Source organism: Molothrus ater, chromosome 8, assembly GCF_012460135.2.
Source record: "Molothrus ater isolate BHLD 08-10-18 breed brown headed cowbird chromosome 8, BPBGC_Mater_1.1, whole genome shotgun sequence".
Taxonomy (NCBI): domain Eukaryota; kingdom Metazoa; phylum Chordata; class Aves; order Passeriformes; family Icteridae; genus Molothrus; species Molothrus ater.
In genome coordinates this window covers 14964831-14991985 of record NC_050485.2, presented here as the reverse complement: position 1 = coordinate 14991985, position 27155 = coordinate 14964831, and the positions used below count along the sequence as shown (strand labels likewise).

Here is a 27155-nt window from a genome sequence, read left to right as displayed (position 1 = left end):
CTTTTTGTTTTCCTTTTGGATGATATAGGTTAACAAAGATATTTTTGCTGGAAGTTTCAAAGCATTGGCTGTTCTACTTAGAATGGCATGAAAATAAATGATTAGGTGTTCACCTCAATTTTCATTAAAATAAGTTTTTTTTTTTTGTTTCCTCCTTTAAAAAGAAATTATGGGAAGAGGAGGGGAAAGCTTAAAGATGAGACTAATGCTATAAGTTATTGCTGAAATAATGGCCAGGACTCTCTGTGTGTGTATCTGTACTGAGTTTTATAATCACAGATAAACTTGAATAAGAAAAGGGGAATCTTCCTTAGGATGATAAATTTATTTTGAGACTATTGGCAACTCTTGTATATTCCAGGGCATTAGTAAAACAGCAATATTTTCTGTGGCATCGCTGAACTGGAGATAAAGAGATGAGTTAATGTTTTCTTCCTGATGAAAAAGTAAATACTTATTGCATGTAAAATGGCAAAAAGAGGGCATTTTTATCACTTAGCCTCAGGATAAAATACATAAGGTGTGGTGTGATGTGATAGATGTCACTGACCCCATCCTTTATTTTCATCTGTTTCCAAGTTTGCCATTCAAGTCCAGAATCTGAGAGAGCTAAACGCTGCCTGTTGGAAAGGAGAGAGAGAGCAGTCCCCAGATAATAACTGGTGCCATCTTTCCTAGATAGTTAAGAATTGGTTGAATCAGTCCTGGTACCTTCTCCATTGATTAGAGAGAGTACACAACTAGATTCAATAGGTGTTTAACTTGCAGCTGCTTTTGTTGGATAAGATCAATAATATCAAATAGTTCCCAAAAGCTAAGAGGATACATCATTCCTATTGGTACAAAATGGATATAAAGAAAGAGACAAATCACAAAATCTGACATAATGTAATTTATGCAATGAAAAACAAAGAATGGAGTGGGAGTTATTACATGGCATAACACTTAAACATACAAAGCCAAAGGGTCAAGCCATTTCTGCCGCTCCCCTGGCAACACACATCTTATAGAGTTTCCTACTGCTGGAAAAATTCAGCAGTGGGGTTGCACATTCAGTCCTGTGTTTGCTGTGATGTTTGCTCTCAGCAAAGAAAGGCAGTGATGGTGAGGAGGAAGATGATGAAGAGAAAGCTGGGGTTGCTGCAGCTAACCTTTCATAAGGGTCATCCTGGCCTCTGCCCACTCTGTTCTTCCGTCTGTTGTCAGCAGGCCAATTGGAGGCAGCATTTCCTCTTCATTCTCTGCCATTTTTGCTATCTTTTGTAACTGAGTGAAAAGATCTCCCTCACTGAGACGACGGAAATTAATGACAACATCCAAAACAAAAAACTGCAAAAAAATTACAGAAGTCAGAAGATCAGTCAGAGGTGGGTTGGACCCTTTATGGTCCAACATTTTGGTGTCACCTGGGTAGGTGTTGAGATGCTGAAGTCCTGCCTGGAGAGCTAGGCCTGCATGCAATGCACCACAAAACCACTGGGGAATGAATGGCCCAGGACTCAGCTCTCCTGTGTTTTAACACCAATGTAAGGCCAGTTGCGATAGGGGACTTATATTGTGTGTTGGACTCAAATAAAATACACACTATTGGAATAAGCTTTAAAAACCTTGGAGAGATAAAATCAGGCAGTATATAAGTAATTTTCGTGGTATTATTTGTTTAAACATAACCTAGAGAATCTAGAAAATTTTCTGTGCTTCCTGGAAAAGCAGAAGGCACTTCACTGGAAGCTACTTCCTCATTCCAAGAGCACCTGCAGGCGTGGCTGCAGTACTGCAAACAGTCAAGCTGTGCTCTAAGTGCTGTGCCCAGGGAACAGACTCTGCTGCTCTCTGGTAATTACTGGTTGGGGCAGATTGACTCTAACACTTCAGTATTTCTGCCTGCACCTGTGCTGACTTCTTCAGGCATAGCTTAGAGCCCCTACATGGTATCTATCAATATAGGTGTGATGGTGGTATAGTTGCCATGAACTTGACTGGGCCAATACTTGACTGTCATGAGAAGAGCATTTCCAGCAAATGCACTCTAATAGGATTCTTTTTTCTCTGTGGTTTCATCGCTGTTTATTAAACATTTTTGTTTGAAAGAGAAGGCAAATAAATTCTGCCACATTCCTCCTTTCTGCATCACTGTACTTGGAGCATTATGTGGTCCAAGGACAAAAATGCTGCAGAAGCATCTTTTAGAAATATCAACTGCAAATGCTTGGTAAGAAGTGAGCTCATGCATAGCACACTAATTGCATTTCTGAACAGAGATTAGATTAGGCTCTTCTGGAGTGAAGTTAAGCAAATCAAGAAATATAGAAAGGTATGAAAAACAAAATGAATTTACCTGATTGTTACAAGCAACAATGATGTGCTCTGGTTCTGGCATTACATTGCTTTTCTGGGCCACGAGGGTGTCTTTGGTAAGTCCTGGAAGACGATAGGAAGAAAAGAGTCCATAGTATTGCTTCATGCAGAGAGGATGGCCAGACAGCTGTCCACGAGAAAAGTCAGTAGGTAAAGCATGGCTGCAGAGAAAGAGAAAAACATAGCCAGAGGAAAAGAGGGGAGAGAGACAAAAAGGAAAAAAAATCTTATCTGTCCTTTGTTCTGTTACAATTAGATCAGGTATAACACAAATTGAATAATAAAATGAGATTACAGTATAAGGGAAATAGATGAATTCCCATACCAAAGTTAAATACATCATTCCTGGCAGCTTCATGCATATTCATTAAGCAATTGCATTATCATCTAGTGGAAATGGAAATAGCAGGTCACAAGCAGCTTTGCCATGTGCGTGGGAAGCCTGACTAGCTGGGACCCCAGAAACCTGGCAGGATGGAAGTCAGCAGAACAGCTGGGAAAGAGCAGCACCTCAAAGAAAGGTACTGATGAAATTCCCTGCAAATCACAGCAGTCTTGCACTGTGCTGACTGGTTAGTGTGTGTGAGAGGGCCTTCCTTGACAAACAGGAATGATTTGGGCAATGACTTGTTTTCCACAGGTCCTTACTTTTGTGCTAATTTTCATTTAGACCCCCGGAGTAATATGTGCTGAAAACCTATTATTTTTTTGATTAGAAGGTAGGTGAAACCAGCATCTCTTTAAAAGCTTCTTTAGTGGCCAAGGGAAAAAAAGAAGAATTATCGCAGTCACAATTATGATTATGGATTGTAAAATACCCCACTGACACTGCAGCAGGAAATAATGGAGCTGCTGGTCAGGAGAGGCTGCAGAGACCACAGGAGGAAGAAAATCTTACAGTGCAGAGATTTTCCTTCTGCAAAAGAGGACTAAGCTTCCAACTTGTCAGGCAGGGGGAGGGGTAAAGAAGCAGGCAAGGAGGTTTACTCTCATACAGCTTATGAGGGGTAATATTTTATGCTAGTTTATCTTGGTCAACCATGACTTTAGAACTGTTGCAGTTCCCAACTCTCAAATTCTCTGTATCACTTATTTCCTTGTACAGGTGCATTATACATCTATGATTTGAGGAATCATGTATTTCCCCAGTGTATTTATTCAGAAAGTAACAAGAGCATAAGTAGCTTATTTTTACTAGCTACTGAGCCAGGCTTTCTGTGGTGAGACTTCCCTCCCTTGCTGGGATGTGTTATTCCTCTGGGGGGAGGGAGGTGGGACAGTGTTGTTGTAAATGGTGAGTGCAGTATGCGGAGAGTGCCAGGAGAGGTGTGCAGGCTGTGTAACCACAGTGCTGCTGTCCTTTGGGAGAACAAGCTTCCTCTTGTGTTCTCAGTAACTCTGTTAGGCAAATTGTCTGTGCCCTTTTGGGCTGCACGGTGCCTGCCAGAGTGATGGCTGCCCTCCATCAGAAAGGATCATTCTTCAACCTGTTACACTGCAGGAATACAGCAGCAAGGGCATAAAATATTGCTGAAGCACTTGCCCTGAAGCATGCTGGAGCCCCAGCCCTTCCCCATGGTGGAGAGGTGCAATACAGCCCAGCTTTGTACTGAGAGCAGCCTCGAATCAGAAGCCCTGTGGATACTCAAGCTCTCCTTCCAAGCCACTTACGTGTCCAGTAAAGCTTTGTAGTCTTGCACTCCTGAAATGAGATTGGCAGCAAACCTGCAAGTAGCAGAGAGAGTGACATCAGTCTTTTGTCATTTGGCAACACTGGCTGTTTCTGGGAGACAGAGGATAGCCTGAATGATTGATGACAAAGCATAAGGAGAGAAAGTCTTCTGGCTTGGCAAGAAGAGCTCCCTGCCCCCACCCAAAACCTAAATTAATTCATGTCAAGAGAAATATGAAATCTCAGAGACAGTCCCTTCAAATGGTTAAACAGACTACCACAGGAGGAAGCCTGAAAGGGCTTATTTAGAGAATGGGAGCAGAGACTGAATATTTAATAGAATCCTCACATGGGTTTCAATATCAATACTCATAACCTGTCCAGCATTAGAGTACTTCCTGTCCTAAGCAGATATTCTTTTTGCAGAGCTGTGGACAGGTGTATTTTTTTCCTGACATTTTCTGTTTGCACTGTGTCAGAATGGGAGGCTCTGAGAAAAAGATTTCCTTGTTAAAGCATGTGCATCAGAAAATGCAAAGTGGAGTTTTTTTTGAAAGCTGTGTGCACAATAAATTTAGTAAGTAATGAATGAAAGCATTTATAGTTATGTTTAAAGTAAAGTAAAAAGATGCATTAGCTGTCTACGCAAAATTTTAAAATAATGCATATTTGTTTTAAGGTTCTGGCTGTTTTATAATAGCATAAATTCATATGCAGTTAATTATTTCAGTAATGAGCAGCTAGAGAGTGCTAAAAGCAAAGAGGAAAATTGCAGTGTATGAAGGTAGATTTTTACTGGTTTAAAAAGGAAGAATGTTTTGGCAAAGGCTGAAGAATGGAATCCTGTTTTAAGGGTGTCTGGAGAGGTATATTCTGTGCTTGGCTACGTGCTTACCTTCTCACTTTTTAAATTATAGTAATTGCCTTCAACAGCTCAAAGTAGAAAGATCAGTTCAGAGCTGGGACTGATGGGCCTGAAGGAAGCAGTGTTCTTGGGGAAGAATGATTTCTGAATTCTTATTCTTAGATCCCCTGTGTTTCTGGTGCCCTTTTGTGCATCTGAGAGGGACAATTTAATGCCAGCGTGGCCTTTTCAGTTTGCAGGGTGGCTACGAGTCATAATGAAGCCACGTTAAGGATTATTTTCCTTGACACTGTGTGTCAGAAATTAGTATTTTTTTTTTCATCACAAAGTGGTTTACTTGAATCATATACAGTAAAATCTTTGTAAATATTCTTTAAAAATATAAATCCCTTGGCATTTTTTTCATGCAATAAACGTAATAGTAATGACATCTTTCTTTCTGAATATCAGTATGAATTACCCCAGAAGCACTGTCCTCAGTCAGCAGGCCTCGTAGGAAATCACTTTAATGGCTACAGCCCTTATTTTTTAATGAAAGTTGATTGTCTTTTTGCAAAAAGCTGTACATTTAAAATATCCTTTCATTCAGCAAAAGCTGCAAAGTCGTAATACATTACCTCAGCTGGTCATTTACGTCCTTGAAATGCTGACGAGCAAAAATAATTGCAGGGCTGGAATTGACTGGAAGAGCCAGGCGGTTGTTGAGGTACATGTCATCCAGCCAGTAGTGAAACACCTGAGAGAAGGGGACACAACGTCTTAAAGCTGCCACAGCACACAGAAAAGCAGTCTGGGGTGAGGGGACAGTGCCTGGTGCTCCTGGTGTCAGCCATGGGCTCTGATTAATGGAGCTGCTGAGCATTTTCAGTCTGGGCTCTGTGACCTCAGCTCAGCAGAAGTCAGCCGCAATTCCATAATCCTATTTCTCAATCAATGGCAATTTACAGTGCGTTCCATTAAAAACTACACAAGCTCCAGATTGTGGTGCTTTGGGTATTTTGTTGTTTGCTTCTCTATACAACCAGAAAATATTTGAATACAACATGTTAACTCTTGCATAGCAATTAGAATATGTTTAAGAGAGGGCCAGGGTTTTACCAGTGATGCCTTTTCTCAGGGGGTCTCAAATATTTGTGAATGATGCCAAGATGCTCCATTGCTAACCATCAGATATTGTCCTGTAGCAAGACAGAGCAGGAGAAGAATTTCCCAAGCCTAATGGTTTAGTCCTGCAGTGAGTGGCACATGGATAGGGTCCCTGGAGAATTCCCTTTGTGTCCACTGACACAAATGCAGATCGCTGATTCTTGACCCAGACAGACACACCTTAAATTTCTAACCATTTTTATTGAAAACACATATGAACAGTAACTGCATTCCTTTATGTCTGAGCAGAGATTGAAGAATCATTACTTGGAAAATGAAGGCTTTCATAAAAAGATCAAATGACCTTTCTGAGAGGGCAAGCTTTGCATATGGTAACTATAAACAACAACAAAATTATGCAAAAATAATTACAAATGCATGCATCAGTTGAAAAAGTTTTCCTCCGAGATATTTCATTGCTGTTAGAACAGATGCTTCCCCCACAGTCTCTGGAGTCTTCAGGAGAACATGCTAGAGATATACTCCTGGCAAGTTAAATTCAAATAAATCCATTTCTAATTTACCTTAAGAATCAGGTATTTATTTTAACAGCCAGTATTTAAAACTGTCACAATTTCAGAAAGTGCTTATGCATCCTTCCTCTGTAGTTTTCATGCTATAAGTGCTCAAATGAGCAGTTGTCTTCTGGAATATTATTTATCGGGAACACTTTTTAAATGCTGGTGAGTTTAGCCACCATGAAATTCTGTGATCACAATATGAAAATAAGATTGGGCAGCATTTAGTTCACAAATTAAGCACTGCTTTTAAAATGAAAGCACTGACAGCACGGGAGCCTTTTCTCCCTGACTGTAGCAGCAGTTGATGGAGGTTTTTTTTGTGTCACACGAAAGGGAGAACCAGAATTCACTGACATCAGTAACAAGCTTGCAGGGTTTCACTGAATCTATAGAATCATTTTCCTTGTTGGAATGGAAGGACTTTGATAAAACTCTAATTTTCAACTGCCATATTCTAGCATAGTTAATAAGGGCAGGATGAACTGCGACTTTGTGGAATGGTAAAATCTACTTTAGCTGTAGCTTATCTAATTTGCCTGCCTTGGGAAGCAGAAAGCTGAACTTTTGTAAAGGCAAAGGTCTCAGCATGGTCTGTGTGATAGATGTACACGAATATACATGCATGTGCATATTTGGCAAAGTCTCTACCTTGGTATAGTGTGACAACAAATGGCAAAGACTAATACTGATAATGAAGTGTTCCATTCCAGAATAATTGGAGTAGATCAGACCTTTGTGTAGAAGGCTGTGACATGGATTTTGACATAATTTTAAAAATCTAGCCTATTACATCTGAAATATTTCTTTGTCAGAATGACCTCTGTTTGCATTGACCTGCTGAAAGAAAACAGTGATTGCATAGAGAACATCAGAAAGAACTTGTAAATAAGCATCATCAAACACAGCAATTATTTTTTCTACTGCATTTGCTTACCCAGTTTATTGTCTTTTCACTTCTTTCCTCAAGCATTTTCTGCAAGGATTCCCCCAGGCCTCCTGCAATTCCAAATTTCTCCACAATGGCCTTGGTTTTTTTAAATTGCTCCTCTGGCACCAAGTGCTTCATGCACTGTAGGTACATGTGTAAGGTCTGTTGCAGTGGTGGAACTGGAAGTTTTGGCACTTCCTAGTCATTAAAAAGAAATATATATTGGTGAGTAATTCTACTTGTTTCCAATCTGTCCTCTTTTGTTTTCTTATTTTTCTTTTCTTCTGTTTCTGATTAATATGTTACATCCCTTTTAAAATTAATTTATTCTGTTTTAGCAGTTGAGAGGCCTGATTACTACAAATGTACTGTTTGTAGGCTTTCAAATGGATAGAGCTGTGAACTAGTGGAAAATTATCAAGGACATTATTCCTTGGTAAAAATTCTAGAAATCCTAGGATGAAGAAGCATATGCAAGCAAATACCCTGAGCTAAGCTCTAGGAAATCTGCAAATACATTACAAAATAATAAAATAATATCTTAATGTATTTCATTACTAAAGAAGTTGTGATTAGCTTTTGGTTAGTAAAACCATAGCTTAATGCTTGTCTGGTTGGTAATATGAATGGTTATACAATGATAGAAGTAGAAAACATGCAGGTCTACCTGTTTATTAGTACTGGTTATGTACAGTCCTCAATAAGCTTGTACTTTACCCAGCCAAACCTCTGCTGTCAGTCAGTCTGGAACCCCCCTGGAAGGCTTGATAAAATGTTTCCATTTATACTTCCTATATCCTTACCCTGTTTGGAGCAATAGTATCTGGGAAGAAAAGAGTTCCATGCTGTCCATGCAATTACGTTTCCTTTGTTTTTAAATTTAGAATTAACCAAGTGAAGTGTAATTAGTAATTTAAAAGCCAGAGCAATTATTGGGACAGACAAGACTTTGGACCTGGTTAGCATAAGAAATTTGATCATCAGGATGCCTTGGCAAGAACAAACAGAACTTTGAGGAATAAATCAAGACTAACTGAAGACTGACTGAATCAAGACTGACTAATGAAGACCAACTGAATCAAGACCTACCGAAAAAGAAAATTACATCAAGACTTCTGCACGTAAGAGATGTTGTAAAATGTATAAGTTTGTTTATGTGATGATTAAGCCAATCATTGTAGTAAAAAATTATTAGCCATCCTAGAGTAGTATATAAGCATATGTAGTCCACAATCAATTTGGATTCTGACCAGCTCTCAGTCTCCCCATTGCTGACAACTGGTGCTCTGAGTGAGAAGGAACAGCCTATCTGGCTGCAATTGGTGAGCCCCTGGAACTGATCCTGACAGTGAGAGGACTGCATTTGGGCCAAGCTGCCTCACCAAGAGAAGCCCTAGAGGGTATCACAAATGCAGATTGTTTGGCCTTTCTTAAGGTTCCTGATGCAAAAAAACCCTAAACAGTCCTTCATAAATATCAAACAAGGTCCACAAGAGCCCTATATGCAGTTTGTGGACAGATTAAAACAAACACTGGAGCAAGAGAAGCAAGAGAAGTTATACTCAAACTGGCCACAGAAAATGCCAATGAGGATTGTAGTCACCTTTTGAAATCTTTGCCTTCTGAACCTGAGCCCACTTTACTCCAAATGATACAAGCATGCAACCACCTGGGAACAGCACAACACACCACGGCAATCACCCATCAAGTCATGGGGCAAGGCATAGTGGATGGTTTTGCTGTCCTGAAATTAACCCCTGGAAAACAGCTGGTTTGTTTTGGCTGTGGGGAGTCTGGACACATTAAAAGAGACTGCCAAAAAGCCCAGAAACCCAAAGCCCCGGGTATATGCCCTCACTGTTGGAAAGGCCCTCACTTTGCTAGTCTGTGCCGCTCTAAGTTTCACCAGAATTGCCAGCTTTTACAGGGGAACTCATCTTGGAGTGCAGAGCAGCACTGCACAACAACACAAATCCCACAGCTGACACAGCAACCAGGAGCAGCTGCCAACTTCCAACAGACTTGCCCGCTGGACAACAGTCACTGACCTGTGTGCAGCCACCCCAGGCAGCACAGGACTGGACATATCAAACAATATCACAGTAACATTACTAGATTCATCTGTTCATTTGCTTCCCACAGGAGTTTTCTGACCACTGGAACAGCATATGCATGCTTTGATCATAGGCAGATCATGCACCTGGATAACAGGGTTGTTTGTTCTCCCTGGGGCTATTGACTCTGACTCCCTTGGGGAAATTAACATCATGGCTTGGACCCCCCAGCTGCCCTGTGTGGTTCTGGCCAGGAGCCATATAGCCCAACTTGTACTTTTCCTGGCAGCACCCCTACCTGCACCCCCAATAGCTGAACAGCAGGGAGGGGGGTTTGGTTCCACAGGGGTCCTGCAGACTTTTTGGACACAACATATCACATCTCAGTGTCCCACGTGCCAATGCAAAGTGACTCTGAAAGGCAGGGATATAATTTTAACAGGACTCCTTGGTACTGGAGCAGATGTGACTTATGTCAAAGAGGGAATGGCCCAGTGATTGGCCGTTACTGTCTGTGCCTCGAGTGCTCTCGGGCGTGGGTGGGAATAGTCAAAGCTTGCAAAGACAACACTTGGTGCACATTGCAGGGCCTGATGGGCAGATTGTCAGAGTTAAACCTTTTGGGCTCTCTGTCCCCCTGGTTTTGTGGGGGAGGGATGTGTTGACACAGTGGGGAATTTTTATGCATTCAAATTTTGTATATGAGTCATTAGGACCTTTGAAATCCTCCACAATGGTCTCTGGCTGAAGTGCCCCAGCTGCTTTCAAGCATTGGAAGGAGCAGGCCAGCTATCAAAGGCGACACTTGATACAGACCTAAAGCCCTGAGGGACACCTTGCCTTAGTCAAACCAGTTATATTTCCAGTTACTTGCCTTTTTAACAATGTATTTTCTTGTGAATTTTTCTGTACAGCTATTTAGAATTATATAACTATTTTTTTATTGTTTTAGCCTTCAATGTTTATATCCCATTACCTTTATTATGCCAAACTTAAATCTATCATACAAGCAATCTTTAAATGCTGCTGCAGGGGGTGTGTCCCCCACTGCCTGGCACCAGCCAGCATGGTTTAACCTGCACAGCATGCTGAAGTTATAGCACATCAAAATACCAGCTGATGCTGCATACTATCCCAACTCTATTAACATTTACCTTCTAATTTTAGTAACTTGTGATTTGTGATTTTTAACAGGTTTGTTACTAGAAAAATTCAAAGGTGTTTGTGTGAAAGTGGTGTCTTCCTACATATTAATAACACAGCAAAACTGCATAGTTCACTGAGAGTAATTAGGTAAGTCGTAAATTCAAGATTCTTTAGATCACATTCAAGACAAACTTTGAACTTTTGTTCAAACTTACAACTATTTGTAGTAGTTATTTGAGACTTAACTAGAACTAGTACATAAAACTCCACTGTCAGCTTTATTAAGTGCTTGCTTTTTACTCCATAGTTTCAGTGAGGTCATTTTATTATAAATTTTTCAGAACAGATGTCATATAACAGTTAAACATCAAGGTAAATGACAAATTTTCAGTAACTTTTTAAAATTGATAGAGTTTAAATAAGTTAATTCTTGTTAAGATTAATTTTTGTTTAGTCTCAGTAATGTTAACTTTAACTTCTTTTAAGCATATTTTTGTTATGTTTTACTGAAGTTAATTTTTAGTGACATTAATTTTAAATTTTGTTGAAGTATACCTGTTTAAATTATAAGATATAATTTCTTTACTATACAAGTGAATAACATAAAGCCTAAATGAATTTAGTCAACATTTGCTAATTTAAATTATGAGATACAACTATTTTATTATAGAAAGAAGAACAACTTTTGCTATTTTATTTTTATAAGTAGTAATGAAGAATAAGTAAAAATTTCATATTATGACTGCTATCAGTTCTGATCTGTTTAATGCTTTGTTTTACTACTATTTAGCTAAAGAAAAAATGCCAATGCCAGCTGATTTACAAACCTTCACATATTGTTGTATAGCTATTTATAAGACATATATTATTTTTCTCACTACTATTACTAAGAGGTTTTTAAAATATATTAAAGAGGATTTTAAAATATATTAAAGAGTTAAAGCCTGGACCCTGGCCAAGTCCTAGCCTTAACTAATAGAGAAATAAACCAATAAAACCAAGTGTTTTCTACATCAAAACTATACTCAAATCATTCTGACTTGCCAAATTTGGACCTAAAACGGCTAAACCTCTTTTTAAAGTGAACTTGGAGGGCTTACCCTCCAAGCCCTAACTTTAAAAATGAAGCTTGCCAATTACTATAGAGTCTAAGTAATAGTACAATATTTAAGAAATCGATAGTGTATTATTTTAAATCATTATTTAATCACTATTTACCATGTTCTATTTCTCATGTGCTGCTAACTGTATATATTATCTGATTTATTTTTTACTTAGTATAAGTTCATTGTTTTTACTTTTATGTTTATTGTTTTACTTTTATATTGCCTTCATAATAAGAAACACATATGCTATTAAGAAACAAAAAAAATTAAGAGGGAATATAGCTCCTCCAGAACTTTATACTAATATTTACACAAAAAAAAATTTAAAGCAAATCCAATCAAATGAAATTTGACACCTTTACCTCCTGAAGCACCCTTGGAACCCCAAGAATTAGAGCCCTGGGTTCTGTGAAAATGGATTTTTTGTGTTAATTTTAAATACATGGAAAAAATTCAGTCTAAAACTTTAAAAATGTTTCTCCCTATCACCTCGTGTATAAGAATCAAACCTTTTGGTGCAATTGCACTTCTTGCAATCTTTCTAAATCCAGTCATGTCCCCCCTGCAGCTGCCATCAGGAAAGTTTTTAGTTTATAAAGATCAAGCCTGAGCCTTTAGTGGCTAAGGTTTTTAGCTAAAAGATTCTTTTTAAGATGGGTATATACGTGATGATTTACGTAATAATTGTATTAATTGAGATACCTTGCTTGTTTCAATGTGTGCAGAGATTAATTAATAAGGCCATAAAAGGAGTGGTTTTGGTTGAAAAGAGAAGAGGGAGATACGGGGACACACAAGACAGATGATGGACTTTGGACCTGGTTAGCATAAGAAATTTGATCATCAGCATGCCTTGGCAAGAACAGACAGAACTTTGAGGCATAAATCAAGACTAACTGAAGATTAAATCAAGACCTACCAGAAAAGAAAAGTACATCAAGACTTCTGCAAGTAAGAGATGTTGTAAAATGTATAAGTTTGTTTATGTGGTTATTAACCCAATCATTGTGGTAAAAAATTACTAGCCTTCCTAGAATAGTTTATAAGCATATGTAGTTCACAATCAGTTTGGATTCTGAGCAGCTTTCAGTCTCCCCATCTCTCTCTCCATCACCAATAAGCAATTTTGGGGGCAGTGGGAAAACAAAGCAAGGACGTAATTCATGGAAGACTGGGAAGTTGCAAGAGGCTGTGATGCTCTAATTGTTGTTCCTCAGGGAGGGAGCTGTGTTGCCTAGTTGAGAAACGGTCAATCTAATGCAGCTATGCTTGTCCATTAGTGATTAGTGTAGGCCATAAACTTTTGGAGGCTTTGTTTTTCTAATTTGATTTTTGCCCATCTCCTGAAGTAGGCAATGTTCAGATTTTTTTGCTAGTTCTTGCTGTAATGGACGTTCATTTTAGTAGGATTGCAGTGTGATTTTGGGTGGAAAAAAGGATTAGCAGTTACCTGTCCCACCTGCTGCTCAGAGTTAGTCCAGTGCATGCAGGGAGGGAGGGTGTAGAGGAAGTGCTCTGAACAGCTGGCAGGGACTGGGTGTCCACTGACTCAAGTACCAGCTCTGCCTTTTGACATCCACAGAAATGCATTATGTTCCCTATCTAGAAACCAAAGATTTTATATACTCATGAAAACTGTCATAGGATTACCTGTTATTCATGGAAATGCAAATCCAATTTAGCCTATAATACACCAGAAATAAAAGAATGGCAATTCTTCAGTTCAAGCTGTGTTTAGTCAAGACATATTTCTTCTGTCATTGATTTCTTGGTCATTGGAAATAGATGTGCTAACTAGTATTTCTTTTTGATACCTGGCTTTGGCCCTATCTTTCTGGGTAAAGTTCCTGTGCAGTTCATGACTCTGCTTAGGAAAAAACCCTGGAGGCTGACTATTGACAGGCATGCACACCCAACACCTTCTAAACCAGTGTGAAAATTAATCATATATGATAGCTTGATAGTGCTGTACTAGCATGAATAATTTCATGCCATCTCTGACTTTGCACTATAAAAATATTTGTTGTATAATAATATTTAATTTAATTCAGTAATTTTTCAGAGGATGTTGGGAGAAAGAGTTTATTTGGATATGAGAAGCACTAGTGTTAGATCAAGCTTTCTGGCTATAAACTGTTGCAGGATAACTGGTGTTCGCTGAAATGAAGAAATTGGCTCTAGAACAGAGCTTGGGTTACAATTATGATATTAATTTACAGAATTAAAAGTTGTTAAGTCATTGTTTTCCTTTTTGTTTTCCCAGGAAGAGTTACTTACTCTTTCATCTTTACTGCATGTATCTTTCTTGTTCTTCTGCATGTTTTTTTCTAAGTCAGGCATTCCTGCATTTCTTTTGGTATCTTTCGTTGAGGACAGAAATTGAAGTCACCTGGGGGCACTTAGGGAGCCTGATGCCTCAGTTCTGGAAATAGAAAAGATTTAAAGTCCTGTCAGTACCCATTATTTATAACCAAAATGTACAAGGGGAGTATTCCCTGTGCAAACACACACAGAAGCTTCAGAATGCAAACCTGACAAGAAATAGAAGTACAAGATTCAAAGTAGCTAAACTGAGCCCTGTGGAGATTGCTCTGACATTCTGTTTGTCTCGTTTTGCTATAAATTTATTTATTCAGAACTATCTGATGCTCATAAAAGGTCCCTTCTCAGCATGGTTTATTTTGTCACTGTAATTTACTTTGCAATTTATTGTGGCATAATCTGCGTGCTTTGTGTTACCGTTATATGTTAGCTGGAGGAAAGAGGGGACTTTTCTTTGAATGTACTTATGTTGACACAGGTAATAGTAATGGTGCAGTTTTCTATATTAGAATCTTATATTTCTTCCCCTTACCATTTTATATGAAAGCACCACAGCCTTTAAATGTATTTTTCATGGCATTGCTCCATGGGTACAGTGAGGTGCTGTGCTAGAAGATGTAAAAAGGAGCTTGATGGAGATGTGCCTTTTCCCTCTGCAGACTAGAATCTCACAGGGTACCAGTGCTTTGAGGCATGGGTCTGGGGGACCCTGTGAGCCTGCCTGTGAAGGCTGTGGGAGGACTGACAGGGGGCTGTACCCTGGGTTTGAGCTGTTTTTTAGAGCAGTCTTTCAAATAGCATATACTTATCCAGGGAGATGGCTTAACCTGCTAAAAGTCACAGAAGTAATCTGTGACAGAACAAGTACTTCCACTCGTGTCTCTCTGGTACTGTGCTTATCCTGGTTTCACTTCTAAAGATGCTTCTTCACTCTTTTTCTGTGCAGGGATAGGCTGACATGCATATTTCTTCTGATATACTAGTGACTGCACCAAGTGATTGTCCTTCAATTATGACAGTACATAAGTACAGCTAAAGCAGAGGGAATTTTTTGTGTTCAGTCAGATCTTGATGGATTAGAGGTTTTTTGGTTTTCTTTTAATTACTTTGCACCATGTGTATGCAAAATATAAAAGACAACATGTGTTGACTATATAGAAAATAATACTTTTCTGTAATCTTTGGAACTATTACATTCAGGGCACTGAAATTATTTCTACAACAGCTTTTAAGAGCAATTTGGATTATACTCTACAGTGCATGAAAGTGAGTTGAAGAGTTTTGTTTAGCAATAGGCAGAGATGGCTGTGGATTATTCCTCTACTGAGGAATTAGCTTGGCTTTTGCAGCCTTGCAGCTTCAGCATGGCTCTGCCAATGTGTATGTGGTCACTGACACCTTGTGTTGATCCTGTCCTGCACTGGCTGTCAGTGGGGCCATGTGCTGTGAAATAGGTTGTATAAGGTTGAGAGATGTCCCTGGGGCCCTGCAATGAGCCACACAGCAAACTTGTGTTGATTTGTCATCTGTGTACAATTTCAACCCAGGTGAGAGATAATGTCCCTCAAGGAAAGGCTACATTAACTCTCTGTACTGCTCCGCTCTCCCTCGTGTGCTGCACAGGGCTCATCACTTAGCCATGCACTCTATTCCTAAAACACAGGTTCAAAGCACTCAAATAATGCACATCCTGTAACTCTTGGCAGACTGTTGGCTTGCCCAGATGTTTATGGGCTGGCCTCAGCCCCCCACCTACATTCAGAATACAGAGCAGCCATTTTGTCTTTAGAGCCCCTCAAACTGTACTCCCTTAAAGGAAAAATCCTGCTGGTATTCTTTTTGCTAGGAATTTTGTTCTTTCTTTCCTTATGCTTTTTTGTCAAACTGCAATATGGTGTCATGCTGACTAAAAGTCTCTATTGGCTCAGTGTCTCTGGGAAGTGCTACTACTAACAGCCCTGCATATCTGTAAAAACAGTGTGATAAAGAGTTTGGAGGTGGTAGCCTGAACTGTGCTTTTCTCTGTTGCGGGGATGAACGGAGGCTTTGTCTCTGGTTCAAGTGCTGACAGCTTAGCATCACACCCAATCCTGTATTTGCTTAATAAAGGACAAGAAAACTGACACAGGAGAAAATCCTGCAGAAATTCAAGATGACTTCAAAGTTGCTCTCTAGAAAGCTGTGAGGTACATTGTCAAAGTTATTAGGCAAAAAAAAGAAAAAAAATAATCCTAGCTGTTTTTATTTACGGCTGGCTTAGCTGGAGGGCCAGGGTGAGCGGCTTAGCACAGTGGCTGCGAGTCACAGCAAGCTGGGGAGCTGGGTGGCCTTCCCCACAGCTCAAAGCAGCAACTCAAATCCTTAACAAAAGGCACTGATCTCTCCGTTAGCAGATAGCAGAGGAGGACTAAAATAAGCCCATGTGCTTATTTATACTTGAGTTCTCCTGACACGATGGACTCGGGAGGCAGCTTGCAGTATATGGTGTTGTTGGGGCAATACATTCAGTCCCCATCCATTCATCCTCACTCTGGGTTATCAGGAGGATAAGCTTTAAAGTTCTCAGGAACCTATGCGTGAAGTTAAGAGGAATGAATGCGTTGTCAGGGGTACACGTGTGAAGCGCGCACTGCCGCGGCAGTGGACATTGCGAGCGGAGCCAGGAGCCGCCCTGTCGCCGGCCGTGAGCTCCCTGCGGGCCGTGGCAGCGCCGGAGCGGTCGGGGAGCGCTCACGCTCCGCCGGAGGCTGCCGGCACGTCCCGAGACCTTCCCAAGCCTCAGCCCCGAAGGAGCCCTTTCCCTCCCGAACCGCCCGTCGCGGCGGGACGCTCGGGCGGTGGCAAAACGGGCGGCCCCGTGGGTGCCGCCTAACCCGCCGGGTTTGGCGAAGGGAGCTCGCTGGGCTCCGCTCCGCGGGACCGGCCGGCCCCGCTCCCGCTCTCCCCGGCCCCAGGCTCTCCCGCAGCCGCGCCGTCGGGGCGGCGGCAGGCGCGGGGCGCGCAGCCCGCCCGCCCCTACCTGCTCGTCGGGGAGCTCCGGAGCGGCCGCCGGGCGGGCTCTGCGAGTCGCGGCGGCTCTGTCCAAGGTACCGCCGCCTCCTCCGCGGCCAGGTCCTCTCTGGGTGGGGGCGTGCGGAGGGCGGCTCAACTCCGCCGCCGCTGGCTCCTCCCCGCCCCGCCCGGCCCGGCCCTGCCCTGCCCCACCGCCCCTCCCGCTGCGCGCAACAGGCGCTGCTGCCCATCCGCTGTGCCCTGCGGCTGCTGCGCCCAGTGCCGACCGTGTCCCCGAGGGCGGGCGGGGACAGCCGGGCTCGCCGGAGCTCTTACGGTCGTCGGGGTCAGGCTCGGCAGCGGCAAGGGCAGCCCCGAGGGGCTGCTGTGCTCGCAGACCTGCGTTGCCGCAGGGATTGTCGCCAGTGTCTAGAAGTGTCGCCGTGGGGCATCTGCGGCTCCTGAAAGCTCGGTGGCCGAACGGGCGAGCGGCGCTGCCGGTGGCTGCCGGCACCACGGCCAGGAGGGGTGGAAGCCGCGACGGGGCGGCAGCGGTCCGGGGAGGGGCCCGGGTTCTGCAGACGCTGCCTTGGGGCCGGCAGCAGCAGCGGCCCGGGGCGGCAGCCTGGGAGAGGCTCCGCTTTTGCCGCTTATCACAAGGAAGCGGCTGCGGTTTAGGGAAGCAGGTCTCACCTCCCGCCACGGCGGCCACTGCTCTTTCGCCGAACCCCCGTGCCAAAGCGCCATCCCGCTGTCTTCATGAGTTTTGCGCCGCCTGAGCAGCGACTCGACCGCCCCGGCGGGAGTTGCGGAGCCGTGCGTCCCGCTCAGCTCGGCGGAACCGAGCCGCCGCTGCTGCGCGGCGCCCCGATCCCCAGGGACGGGTGGCAGCCCTTTAATAGGTGCTATGGCCGCTTGTAAATGTCTTTTCACCCCTCTTGCGATTATCAATAATTATTTTTGTTTCCTATTGGGTTAAGAATTAAAATAAACGATTTTATTTTATATTAAGAGAAATTTATAGGGCAAATTATGCAGTCTTGTTCCCTTGTGAATGGATCGAAGGTTTCCACTCTTTGCAAATGTTTGAATTAAGCGTTTCACCCATCTTTTGTTTTTGTTTAATCCCTATCGAGTCACTGAGGTGAGTGCTTTTTAATTCGGGCAGCATTTAGCACTGAGAAAGGCACCTTCCAGTATTGTACCTCTAACTGCTGGTGACGTAATTTTTGAAATATTAGAAAATTGAAATTCATTATTGTGGGGAATTAAAATTGAATTCACATGAGAATTCAAGGAGCTGTTCTTAAACAAGCAGTAGCAGGGTTGCAGTGTGATGTTGTTCGCTCAGATCCGTTATGTTGTGAAGAATGAATGAGAACATTTTGTACTGGGGTTTTCTCCTGTGCCATTTTGGTAGCAAGTGAGAATTATGCTCTAGGAAATTGTTACTTTAGGGGTTACACTGAGCACAACCAGCTCCCTCCCTCAAGGAGCCCTCAAAAACAAAACAAAAGACAATCAATCCCCTTCAATTCTGTTTATTCAGATCATATTATTCTTGTAACTTGGACTTCAACATAATACAGCATATTGCACTTACCAGAGAGCAGCACAAGAGAGAAAAAAAAGGTACAATACTTCAGTTTATTCCCAGGGAAGAATGAAATGAGACAGCTGTTGCTCTTCTTAAATATAGGAAACCAACGGAAAGTCTGAGTATATGTACACAAGATTTACTAAGTCCCTGAATACACAATTTGAAATTTTACACATACTTTTTTTGCTTTTCTTGTAATTTTTACAGAGATATACAGTATGTCACACACAGTTTCAGTTTGAGAACACTGCACAATTATACCCCAGCTATAAAGCTGTTGGGTTTTTTGTTTTCTTTTTGGCATTTTTTTGAACGATCCCCTCAGATTCTGCTAATATTTACTCCAATAATTTTTTCAGTATTATCTCCCATTTCCTACCCCCTCCACTTTGCTGAGGGAAATACCGATTCAAAGTAATTCTAGAAGAAAGCCATTACATCATGACAAAGGTTAAACTGTAGATATTGCACGTCAGTACAGAAACATAATGCAGTAACATTTTCCTCCCCCCGCTTTGCCTCTCTCCCACAGGTCTCTCCTTGCTCCTGGGTCTGGGCCTCATGGGGGAACCTAACTGTACTCATAGTCGGATGAGTCCTCCTCAGACACCCCTTTCAGGTCTCTGTGGTAAGAGCCCATGGCGTTCTCATCCATCTCGCCCGCTGGCTGGAGGCTTTTGCCCATGCCTTTGCGCTCCTCCATTTTGATGGTGTCATAGAGTCCCTTAGGTCCTTCTTCAAGGAGGATGTTCCTCTCCGAGTGAGAAGGTTTCATTTGGCAGACATTTTTGAGGAAGAGAAGGACAGGGGCATAAAGCACGTTGGCAAGCCCCATGCCCAGGTTGAGCTGCGCAAAGCCCATGGTGTGCACAATCTGGCCGGCCACGATGGGCCCCAGGGCATATGCCACACAGTAGGAGATGTCTGCAATGGCATAGACACTGCCATAGACAGAGACGTGTCGCACGTCCACCAGGAAAGCCAGGGTGGGCAGCAGGGCTGTGTCCACCAGGGCGATGCCGAAGCAGATGCCACAGAGGGGAATGATGACCTGCCCGAAATTCCTGCAGGCGGGCACCAGGCAGGAGCTGGCACCGATGATGGCCATGCCCAGGGCCCCGTAAAACCACTGCAGGTGTGGGTACGCAGCAGCCAGCTGGACGGTGACGTAGACACCCAGCACGTGGGGGAAGAAGGCGGGCAGCCAGGTGAGGCCCACCTCCCACTCGCTGGCCCCCATGGAATCCTTCATCCAGTTGGCGATGGTGGGCTCCAGGAAGGCCAGGGGGATGTTGCAGGTGGCCAGGGCCCCTGCCACCACGGCAATGTAGGGGTCAATCATGAGGCGGTGTATGGGGGTGCCCACAGGCATGTTGGCCCGTGCCCCGGTGCCACCGGGCGGCGCCAGGACCAGCAGCATCAGCCCGTCGAGGAGGCAGACGCAGGCCAGCACCAGGAAGGGCACCCGCTTGCCCGCGAACTCGTAGAGGACGCCGCCGAAGGGGGGGGCGGCCAGGCTGCCGAAGGAGATGCAGGCCAGCGCCGTGCCCAGGGCGCGGCTCCGCGCCGGCTCCTCGGCGTAGCGGTCAGCGATGAGGGCGATGCCGGCCGTGTCTGCAAAGGCAGAGCCCAGCCCCTGCAGACTGCGCGCCACGAACAGCGTCGCGTAGTTCTCGGCGAAGGCGAAGGTGGCGGTGGAGAGGAACAGGACGGCCAGCCCGGCCAGCAGCGGTGCCTCGTAGCCCACGCGGTCGATGAGTGTGCCGCTGAGGGGATTCACCAGCAGCTGCAGCATGGCTTTGGAGGCGAACAGCACCCCGATCTGCACGTCCTCGTTGGTCCCCGTGGCCGGCGGGTACCGCGCAGGCAGAAGGCTCCGGTTGCCGCCGCCGCTCCCGTTGCCCCCCGCGGGCGCGGACGGGCCGGCTGTGCCCCCGCCGCCGCGCATAGCCGCGAGGTAGTCGGGGATGATGGGCACGATAACCATGTAGAGCATGTTGTCCAGCAGCAGCGCCACGCACACCACCATCAGCAGCAGCCGCCGCTGCCGCCGTGCCTCCCCCATGGCGGTGCCCAGCCGCCGCCGCCGCTCGCCCACCGCCTCCGAGAGCCGCTCCACGGCGGCCCGAGCCCGGCCCGCGCCCCCCGCCTCCGACATCGCCCTCAGCGCAGCCGCCGCCCCGCCGCCCGCATGGGGCACGGCGGGGGCGGCCCCGCCGCCTCGGCCGCCCGAGCCGCCGCCGCTCACCTCCGGGCGGCTGCCGTCAGCCCGCGCCGCCGCTGCCAGGCGGCTCCGAGGGGCCGGTCCTCCATCACCACACTAATAAGCGCCGCGCACGGAAACCCCACCCGCCACCGCGCCGGCCCCGCCGCTCGCTCGCCCGCCCGCCCGCACTCCGCGCCCCGCCCCGCCCCGCCCGCTGCACCGCGCCGGGGACGGCAGCCCTGCCCGCCGCGGTAAGGGGGCTGCGGGGCGGGGGTGCCGCCGGGGCTCTCCGCCCCGGAGGTGTGCCTGGGGGGGCGGTGGGGATGCGGCACCGCCCCCGAGGCGGTGGCTCGACGGCGCGGCCGGCCCCGGACGCCCGGGCATCCCTGGTAGCGAGCCCGGCTCCCCGGCAGCCTCCCGGAGCTCTCCTTTGCTTCCCCCTGGGCCGGGCGACGTGCGCCCGCCGGTGCTGCGGGCAGCGGTCCCGTGTCCTCTCAGCCCTGCGCCCCCGCTGCCTTGGCGGCGCCCGGCTCGCCTGCGGATGCCGGCGATTGCGGGCTCTGCCGCTGCGCTGCCGCCGTCTAACCCGAGACCTGCTCGGGGCTGTTCTCCAACACGCGGCGCGGGTCCGCCCTCGACGGCAGGGTGTAGGGGCGCTCGGGGAGACTTGAGCTAATGGAAACGGGGCTGGCAGGGCCGGCCTGAGCCCCCCACCTCAGGGCGGGCGTGAGACCACGGAAGCTTCATTGGAAATCAGAGAGCAATACAATAACTGTCTTCCTGCGTGCGAGCGTGTTTCTGACACTCGGACAAACGCCAGGGAAATAATCCTCATGTGCTATTGTGTTACATACTGCCCGCATTTTGCCGGGTCAGTGCGGCAGCTGGAAGAGCTGCGGGGCAAGGGGCCTGACCCGGTGCAGAGGCTTTGGTATTGAGAAGTACTCCTCAGCACAAAGCAGCGCATCTGTACTCCCGTAGCAGAAAGGACATGTGGGCTGATCCAAGGCGGATCTCTGCCGAAGGCTGTATGAACTAATCCCATCTCTCAGTTGAGCGGTTCCTGAGTGGATGTGGAATTTGGGCAACTTCATTTGCTTGCGTAGCTGGGCTTCCACAGCTGAAAGGGATATGATTTATCTGTCAGTTGCTGTATCTTGCTCTGTTGCGGGAAAACATTCTAGATGGCCAGAAACACTTAAAGATAGATCCCTGCATGGAGAGGCGTACAGATCCAATTGTGCTTACACAGAAGTGGAACCTTAGAGAATATTTAAAATAACAATAGTTCTAGACATCCATATTGTCATTGTTACCGTTGTCATTGTAAAACTGCAGAAAGGAACCACTGACAATCGGGATAAAGCTCTTGACCTGGGACTCTAAATAAGCTATTATCTTAAATGCTTCCAAAGGTAATTTCAGGGTATAGAAGGAAAGTGTCTGAAGGAATAGAAGAGTCTAACTGGAAGGGTACTGAGCTAAAAGCCAAGACTGCTGCACTTTGCTGCATGGAGTCAAGTCAATTGTCACCTGTGAGACTGATTTAGTTGGGAAAAAATCAAACTAAACACGACAAAGGCCATCCTCCTCTGATTCCTCAAACAGACCCTGGGCTAGCTTCTTGAGAACATGTTTCTGCACAGGACTGTGAGCATGGAAGGGGCAGCTACCCAGAGGATGAGGAAATGGCTGAAGGATGCACCTCCTGTTTGGGATGGATATCACGTTGCGGTAGGCGGTAATGGGTTGGGGGCAGATATGACTTTGGATCGTTGCTGTGCTGCAGTCAGGAGTATTGGAATCTTGGCTCTCGCTTGATGAGGCACTTTATTTGATTAAAGTTTCCCTTTTAATCAGAGATACGGTCATTTCCCGTCTCTAAAATGGAATCTGGCTCTGGGGGTCATGTGTGGATAATAAAAGGACTGGTTCTCTTGTCTCATGGGAGTTGATATCGAATTTATTACCATCAAGAGAAAGCAGAATTATACTTGTAAAACGTTGCATAATAAATTTAGCTTCCTTAGTAAATCAAATCAGTGGATACCCTTATCTGCAAGAGATGCGTCATCGCTACGTGAGCTTCTTTGACTAGACAGAACTAATGGGGAGAAAATGTACCTTCAAGTGTGGTCAAAGTTGATGGACCCACAGTAAATTAAAGTTAAAAACGTCTCCCTGGTGTTTGGCTTAGAAATTTATAATTATATTTGGGAAGGGACTTTAAGGTGAAATGAGAGATGACTTTTAAAATTGTGTGCTTTTATCCCAAAGCCCAGAAATGTGACAATTATTTAGTTTGAGAGGAGGAGTGTGGAGGAGGTGATGTACTTCATTTGTCCTTCAGTGCAGAACAGGCGGGTTTGGAAAGCCACCGTAATATCAAGGAGATAGAGAGAAGATTTTGGATCTGTGTAAAGAACAGGGATGACTGCACCAGAACTTCTACCACTTTCTTTGTTCTAGAGGCTGTAGATGAAGGAAAAATAGCTCAGGATGACTGTTTGGGAATAAAAAGGAATTTAATATTGAATCTAAAAGAGCCCATGGCTCAGGAAGAGAAATAATACTTAGGATCTTAAAGATTTCAGAAAAAAATCCTAGAAAATATATAACATATATGAGTATACAAACCTTTATATCTTATATGGTATCAGTTTAAATTGAATGTAAGGGTAAAGTGGGGTTTAGTATGACCAGTTGATCACATTTCTAACACTCAGCTTAAAAAGGAGACCTATCTACATTTGGAATTTTGGAAAAATGAGAGAGGTTTCTCTCCAAACATCAAAATAAATATATAAATATTTAAACAGATAAAATTATTTGTGTACTGTCTGCTCTTGCTTGTCCTGCTACTTACTGAATTGATAGACCTTGTGCTTTGAAATGACAGTTGTTTTTGATGCTGTATCACGGCAATTTTACAGAGAGAGAGAGAAGCAACAACTGTTGGGATGCACTCTGCTGTCAGGAATGGAACTGAGTTAATTGTGCATCCTTAGGAGCCTTTCTTTCACAGGAGAAAAAGTTTTTGCTATGAGGTGTCCAAACACAATGAGTCAGAGAGTTAAGAGTCCTCCAGGTCTGCAAAATATTAATACTCCTAATAGCCTGAGTACTTAATGTCTGCAATGGAGAGCTTGCCCTCTTCAGGATATGGCAATACTTTTTAGCACTTAGGACTGAACTAATTATGTGTTTCTTTTTTGATTACAAGACCTGCTAATCTGATTCTGCCAAATAGGAGAGGCTCACCTACTTTGACAAGTATGTGACAATCTTCAGAAGTGTGGTAGAAGAAAATGGAAGAGATAGAAGGTAAGGTCCATTTTCAAAAACTTAATTTCAAATGCATTTTTGTGCAGAAAATGGTCAGGCTGTAAAATGGCAGCCAATAAGTTCTTGTCATGAATGTAATTATTGAGAAAACAGCAGGTATTTTGCATGATCCATTAACATACTCCTGTATGTCAGTAGTAGCTGAGGCTCCTGCTCTTCCTGTTGAGCTCTAAAACCTTTGTTGCCAAGGCAGATGGACACACAGTACAGACAGAAGCACACGAGGCACACAGAGGAGCTTTGGAGAGCAGAGGAAAGAGGGAGTCCTACCAGTGGCTCGTGGTGCCGTGAGGTGGCACTGGGCAAGGGTATGCCAGGCAGGGCTTGGTGCCTCTGGTCCTGCTTTGGATTCCTGCTGGGCTCGTTGGCAGTTCTGGCTTAGCCCCTCCAACTATTGGTACTTTTGTGGTTAGCAGGATTAGCCACCAGGCACAGCCTTCTGAAGGGACCATGTGTCTTATAACTGTCAAAAGTTCTTGTGTGGTAGAGGTGAAATGTGGGATGGAGGCTGTACATGAAAGTGTGCCCTTCCGCTTCTGTAAAAGCTTTGTTCAATTGGAAAACTGCTTTTTATTAATGGTTGTCATACTTTGAGGAGTGGTAAAATGGTCAGGGTGGGTTTTTAAAATTAATGTTACACCCGTACTTCATGCTGCTTCACTCTTTGGAAATAGTGCTTAGAGAGAAAGGAAAAATAGCTGAAGATAGGAAAATAGGAGAAAAAGAAATTCAAGGATTTGTGTCTAAACTTATGTCAGTTCTAGAAATAGTTGATACTCTTGATAGTTGTAATAGACAGTTCTTCATTTAGAATTAAAAGAAAGCTAGTAAATGATGGTGTATCTTCCAACTCTAAAAATAAAGGGTGTTCTCTATGACAAAGTAATTTTTGAACGTGTAAATAGCTCAGTGAATGGGATTTCCACTTTCCCTCTTAGAGAATACTTATCTGTCCAAGAAAATTCCTGATGTTCAGTCTGAAATTTCTTTTTCTGTTTTGTTCCTGCTAAGCCTATGTCTACCATGTGCATCACCCCACACCACTTTTTCCTCTTCTTTATATCCTTCAAACATTTACTGTGTTATTTCCAGACTATACGAGGATGACAAGTGGTGTTGGTCTTTGAGATGCAAGAAGCAGCTATAAAATCTGGGAAATCCCAATGACTGCTTCTCTTCCTAGTTCTTGTTCACCATTTTTGTCCTGTCATGTCCTTCTCTGGTCTTTTGTGGAAGGCTGTCAAAATGTTCTCCAACCAACCACAAAAGTATATTTTCCCCCCAAAGTTATCCTGGTTTTCATCTTTTCAGTTGTAAACATACAGAACCTATCCTTGCTCCAAGATTCCTCAAGTTCATTTCTGATCCAATTTTACAGGCAACAGGAGCTGAAAGAATGTTTGAATGCTCCTGATTCTTATCCTTCTCCACTAGCTACTCATTTCTGCTCAACTTGTGGGGCTTTGCTGCTGTCCAAATCAAATTCCTCATTGCTTAACAGCCTTTCAGAACTGTGATAGCAGGAAACACATCTTCCACATGCTCACAAATAGTTTCTTGAGCTTTAAAAGTGGTGTCAGATTGGCAATTTGATTTGCTGACTGTTCAAATGTGCATTTCCATCATGCTGGACATTCTCCTCATGCTGACTACAGAAGAAATATATATCAAAAAACCTGTCAGATATTTTGGATTGGTAATCTGCAAAGACATTCATTTGTCCAAAGCAGAATGAATTGAATGTGAATGTTTTACTTTAATGGGGAGGCAAATATCTTGGGAAATAATTAAAGATACGTTTGAAAGACATATTGTAAGTGACATATCCCAGGATACAAGTCAGCTTATGTCTTCTAACTATTTAAGTAAAATTTCACTGTCAGGAAAAGCTCAGGCATCTGTCAATTTTTTAATGCCTTTCTACAAAATTATTGTGAAGGAGAAAATTCTAAGTATGAACTAGGCATTGGTGTAAGGAGACAAACAACGTAAAGTTGTTTGCTTAGGTCACATGGGTCCTACTTTCCCATGTGACCTAAGCAAATCGGAAAAAATAAACCTGGATAATTACTCATGTACATCTAATGCATCTAAATATCTAAACCATAGCTATTTACTCATCTCCATATACTGTATGTTAGGTTTGTCTGTGGCAGTGTTTGCCACCAGACTTGCCCATATGCACTGTTTAGTTCATAAGAAGTTATATTTCTGTAGTTTTCATCCTGTGCCTTAACATTTTGAATAGCTGTGGCATTTCAAAGCATTGAAAAGTGCTTGTAAAGAAGTGAAAATAATGCTCCTTTCTACAGCATAGATAAAGCTAGTGGAGACTGAAGCTGCCTTGAAGGTCCTTATAGGTGTGTGGGATTAGTATTCACACAAATTTAGGAAGGGAAATCAGGGGTGCATCATGCTTTCCACCTCAGGAGGTTACAAGACTGATTCTTAGCCTGCTAGCCTGAGGCTGGTCTTGGGATGGCAGGAGTCACTGGTGTCACTGTGAAGCTGCAGTTGGAGTGAAGGCTTGGAACAGGTTGTCAGTAGAGGCATTAGTGATTTTGTGGTGCTTTTTTTCACTGGAATTATCTGCTGAAGTCTCTGTTTCCACTGCAGCTCCAGAGCAGTGTATAGTCCATATGTGGCCTTTGTCAGCTGGGGGCTCTTCTTTGCAAGGTACAAAGGGCAGTGACTCCTGCTGGTGCTTTAAGATCTATCAAAGCAGCCTTTCGTATTTTTGAATAAAGTTGAATAATAGTCTGTACTTAAACATACATTAGGCTTTTTTTTTTCCTTCTTTTTATTCATGAACCATCTGAAGGTACTGGTATGCAGGTACACAGTTTGTGGTAATGGGCTACAGCTGTGAGGACCAGGTGAGCAGCATTGACAGCA

At 44.0% G+C, this 27155-nt stretch overlaps 2 protein-coding genes across 2 annotated transcripts in view; both read right to left on the bottom strand.

Moving 5' to 3' along the window:
- Positions 1-17209, bottom strand: part of CHAT (choline O-acetyltransferase) — a 38299-nt gene extending 21090 nt beyond the window's left edge. The window contains exons 1-7 of the mRNA XM_036385707.2: positions 17138-17209; positions 14074-14218; positions 7497-7688; positions 5513-5631; positions 4030-4083; positions 2339-2519; positions 1152-1329 (exon numbers count right to left, since the gene is read on the bottom strand). Coding sequence (XP_036241600.1) covers positions 1152-1329; positions 2339-2519; positions 4030-4083; positions 5513-5631; positions 7497-7688; positions 14074-14136 — 787 coding nt within the window. The 5' untranslated portion in view covers positions 14137-14218; positions 17138-17209. The remainder of the gene's footprint in view (positions 1-1151; positions 1330-2338; positions 2520-4029; positions 4084-5512; positions 5632-7496; positions 7689-14073; positions 14219-17137) is intronic.
- A 1425-nt stretch (positions 17210-18634) lies between these two features.
- On the bottom strand, positions 18635-20867 carry SLC18A3 (solute carrier family 18 member A3). Its single transcript, XM_036385196.1, has one exon. It carries the CDS (start codon positions 20865-20867, stop codon positions 19281-19283), a length of 1587 nt encoding a protein of 528 aa, XP_036241089.1. The 3' UTR covers positions 18635-19280.
- Between the last annotated feature and the right edge of the window lie 6288 nt (positions 20868-27155).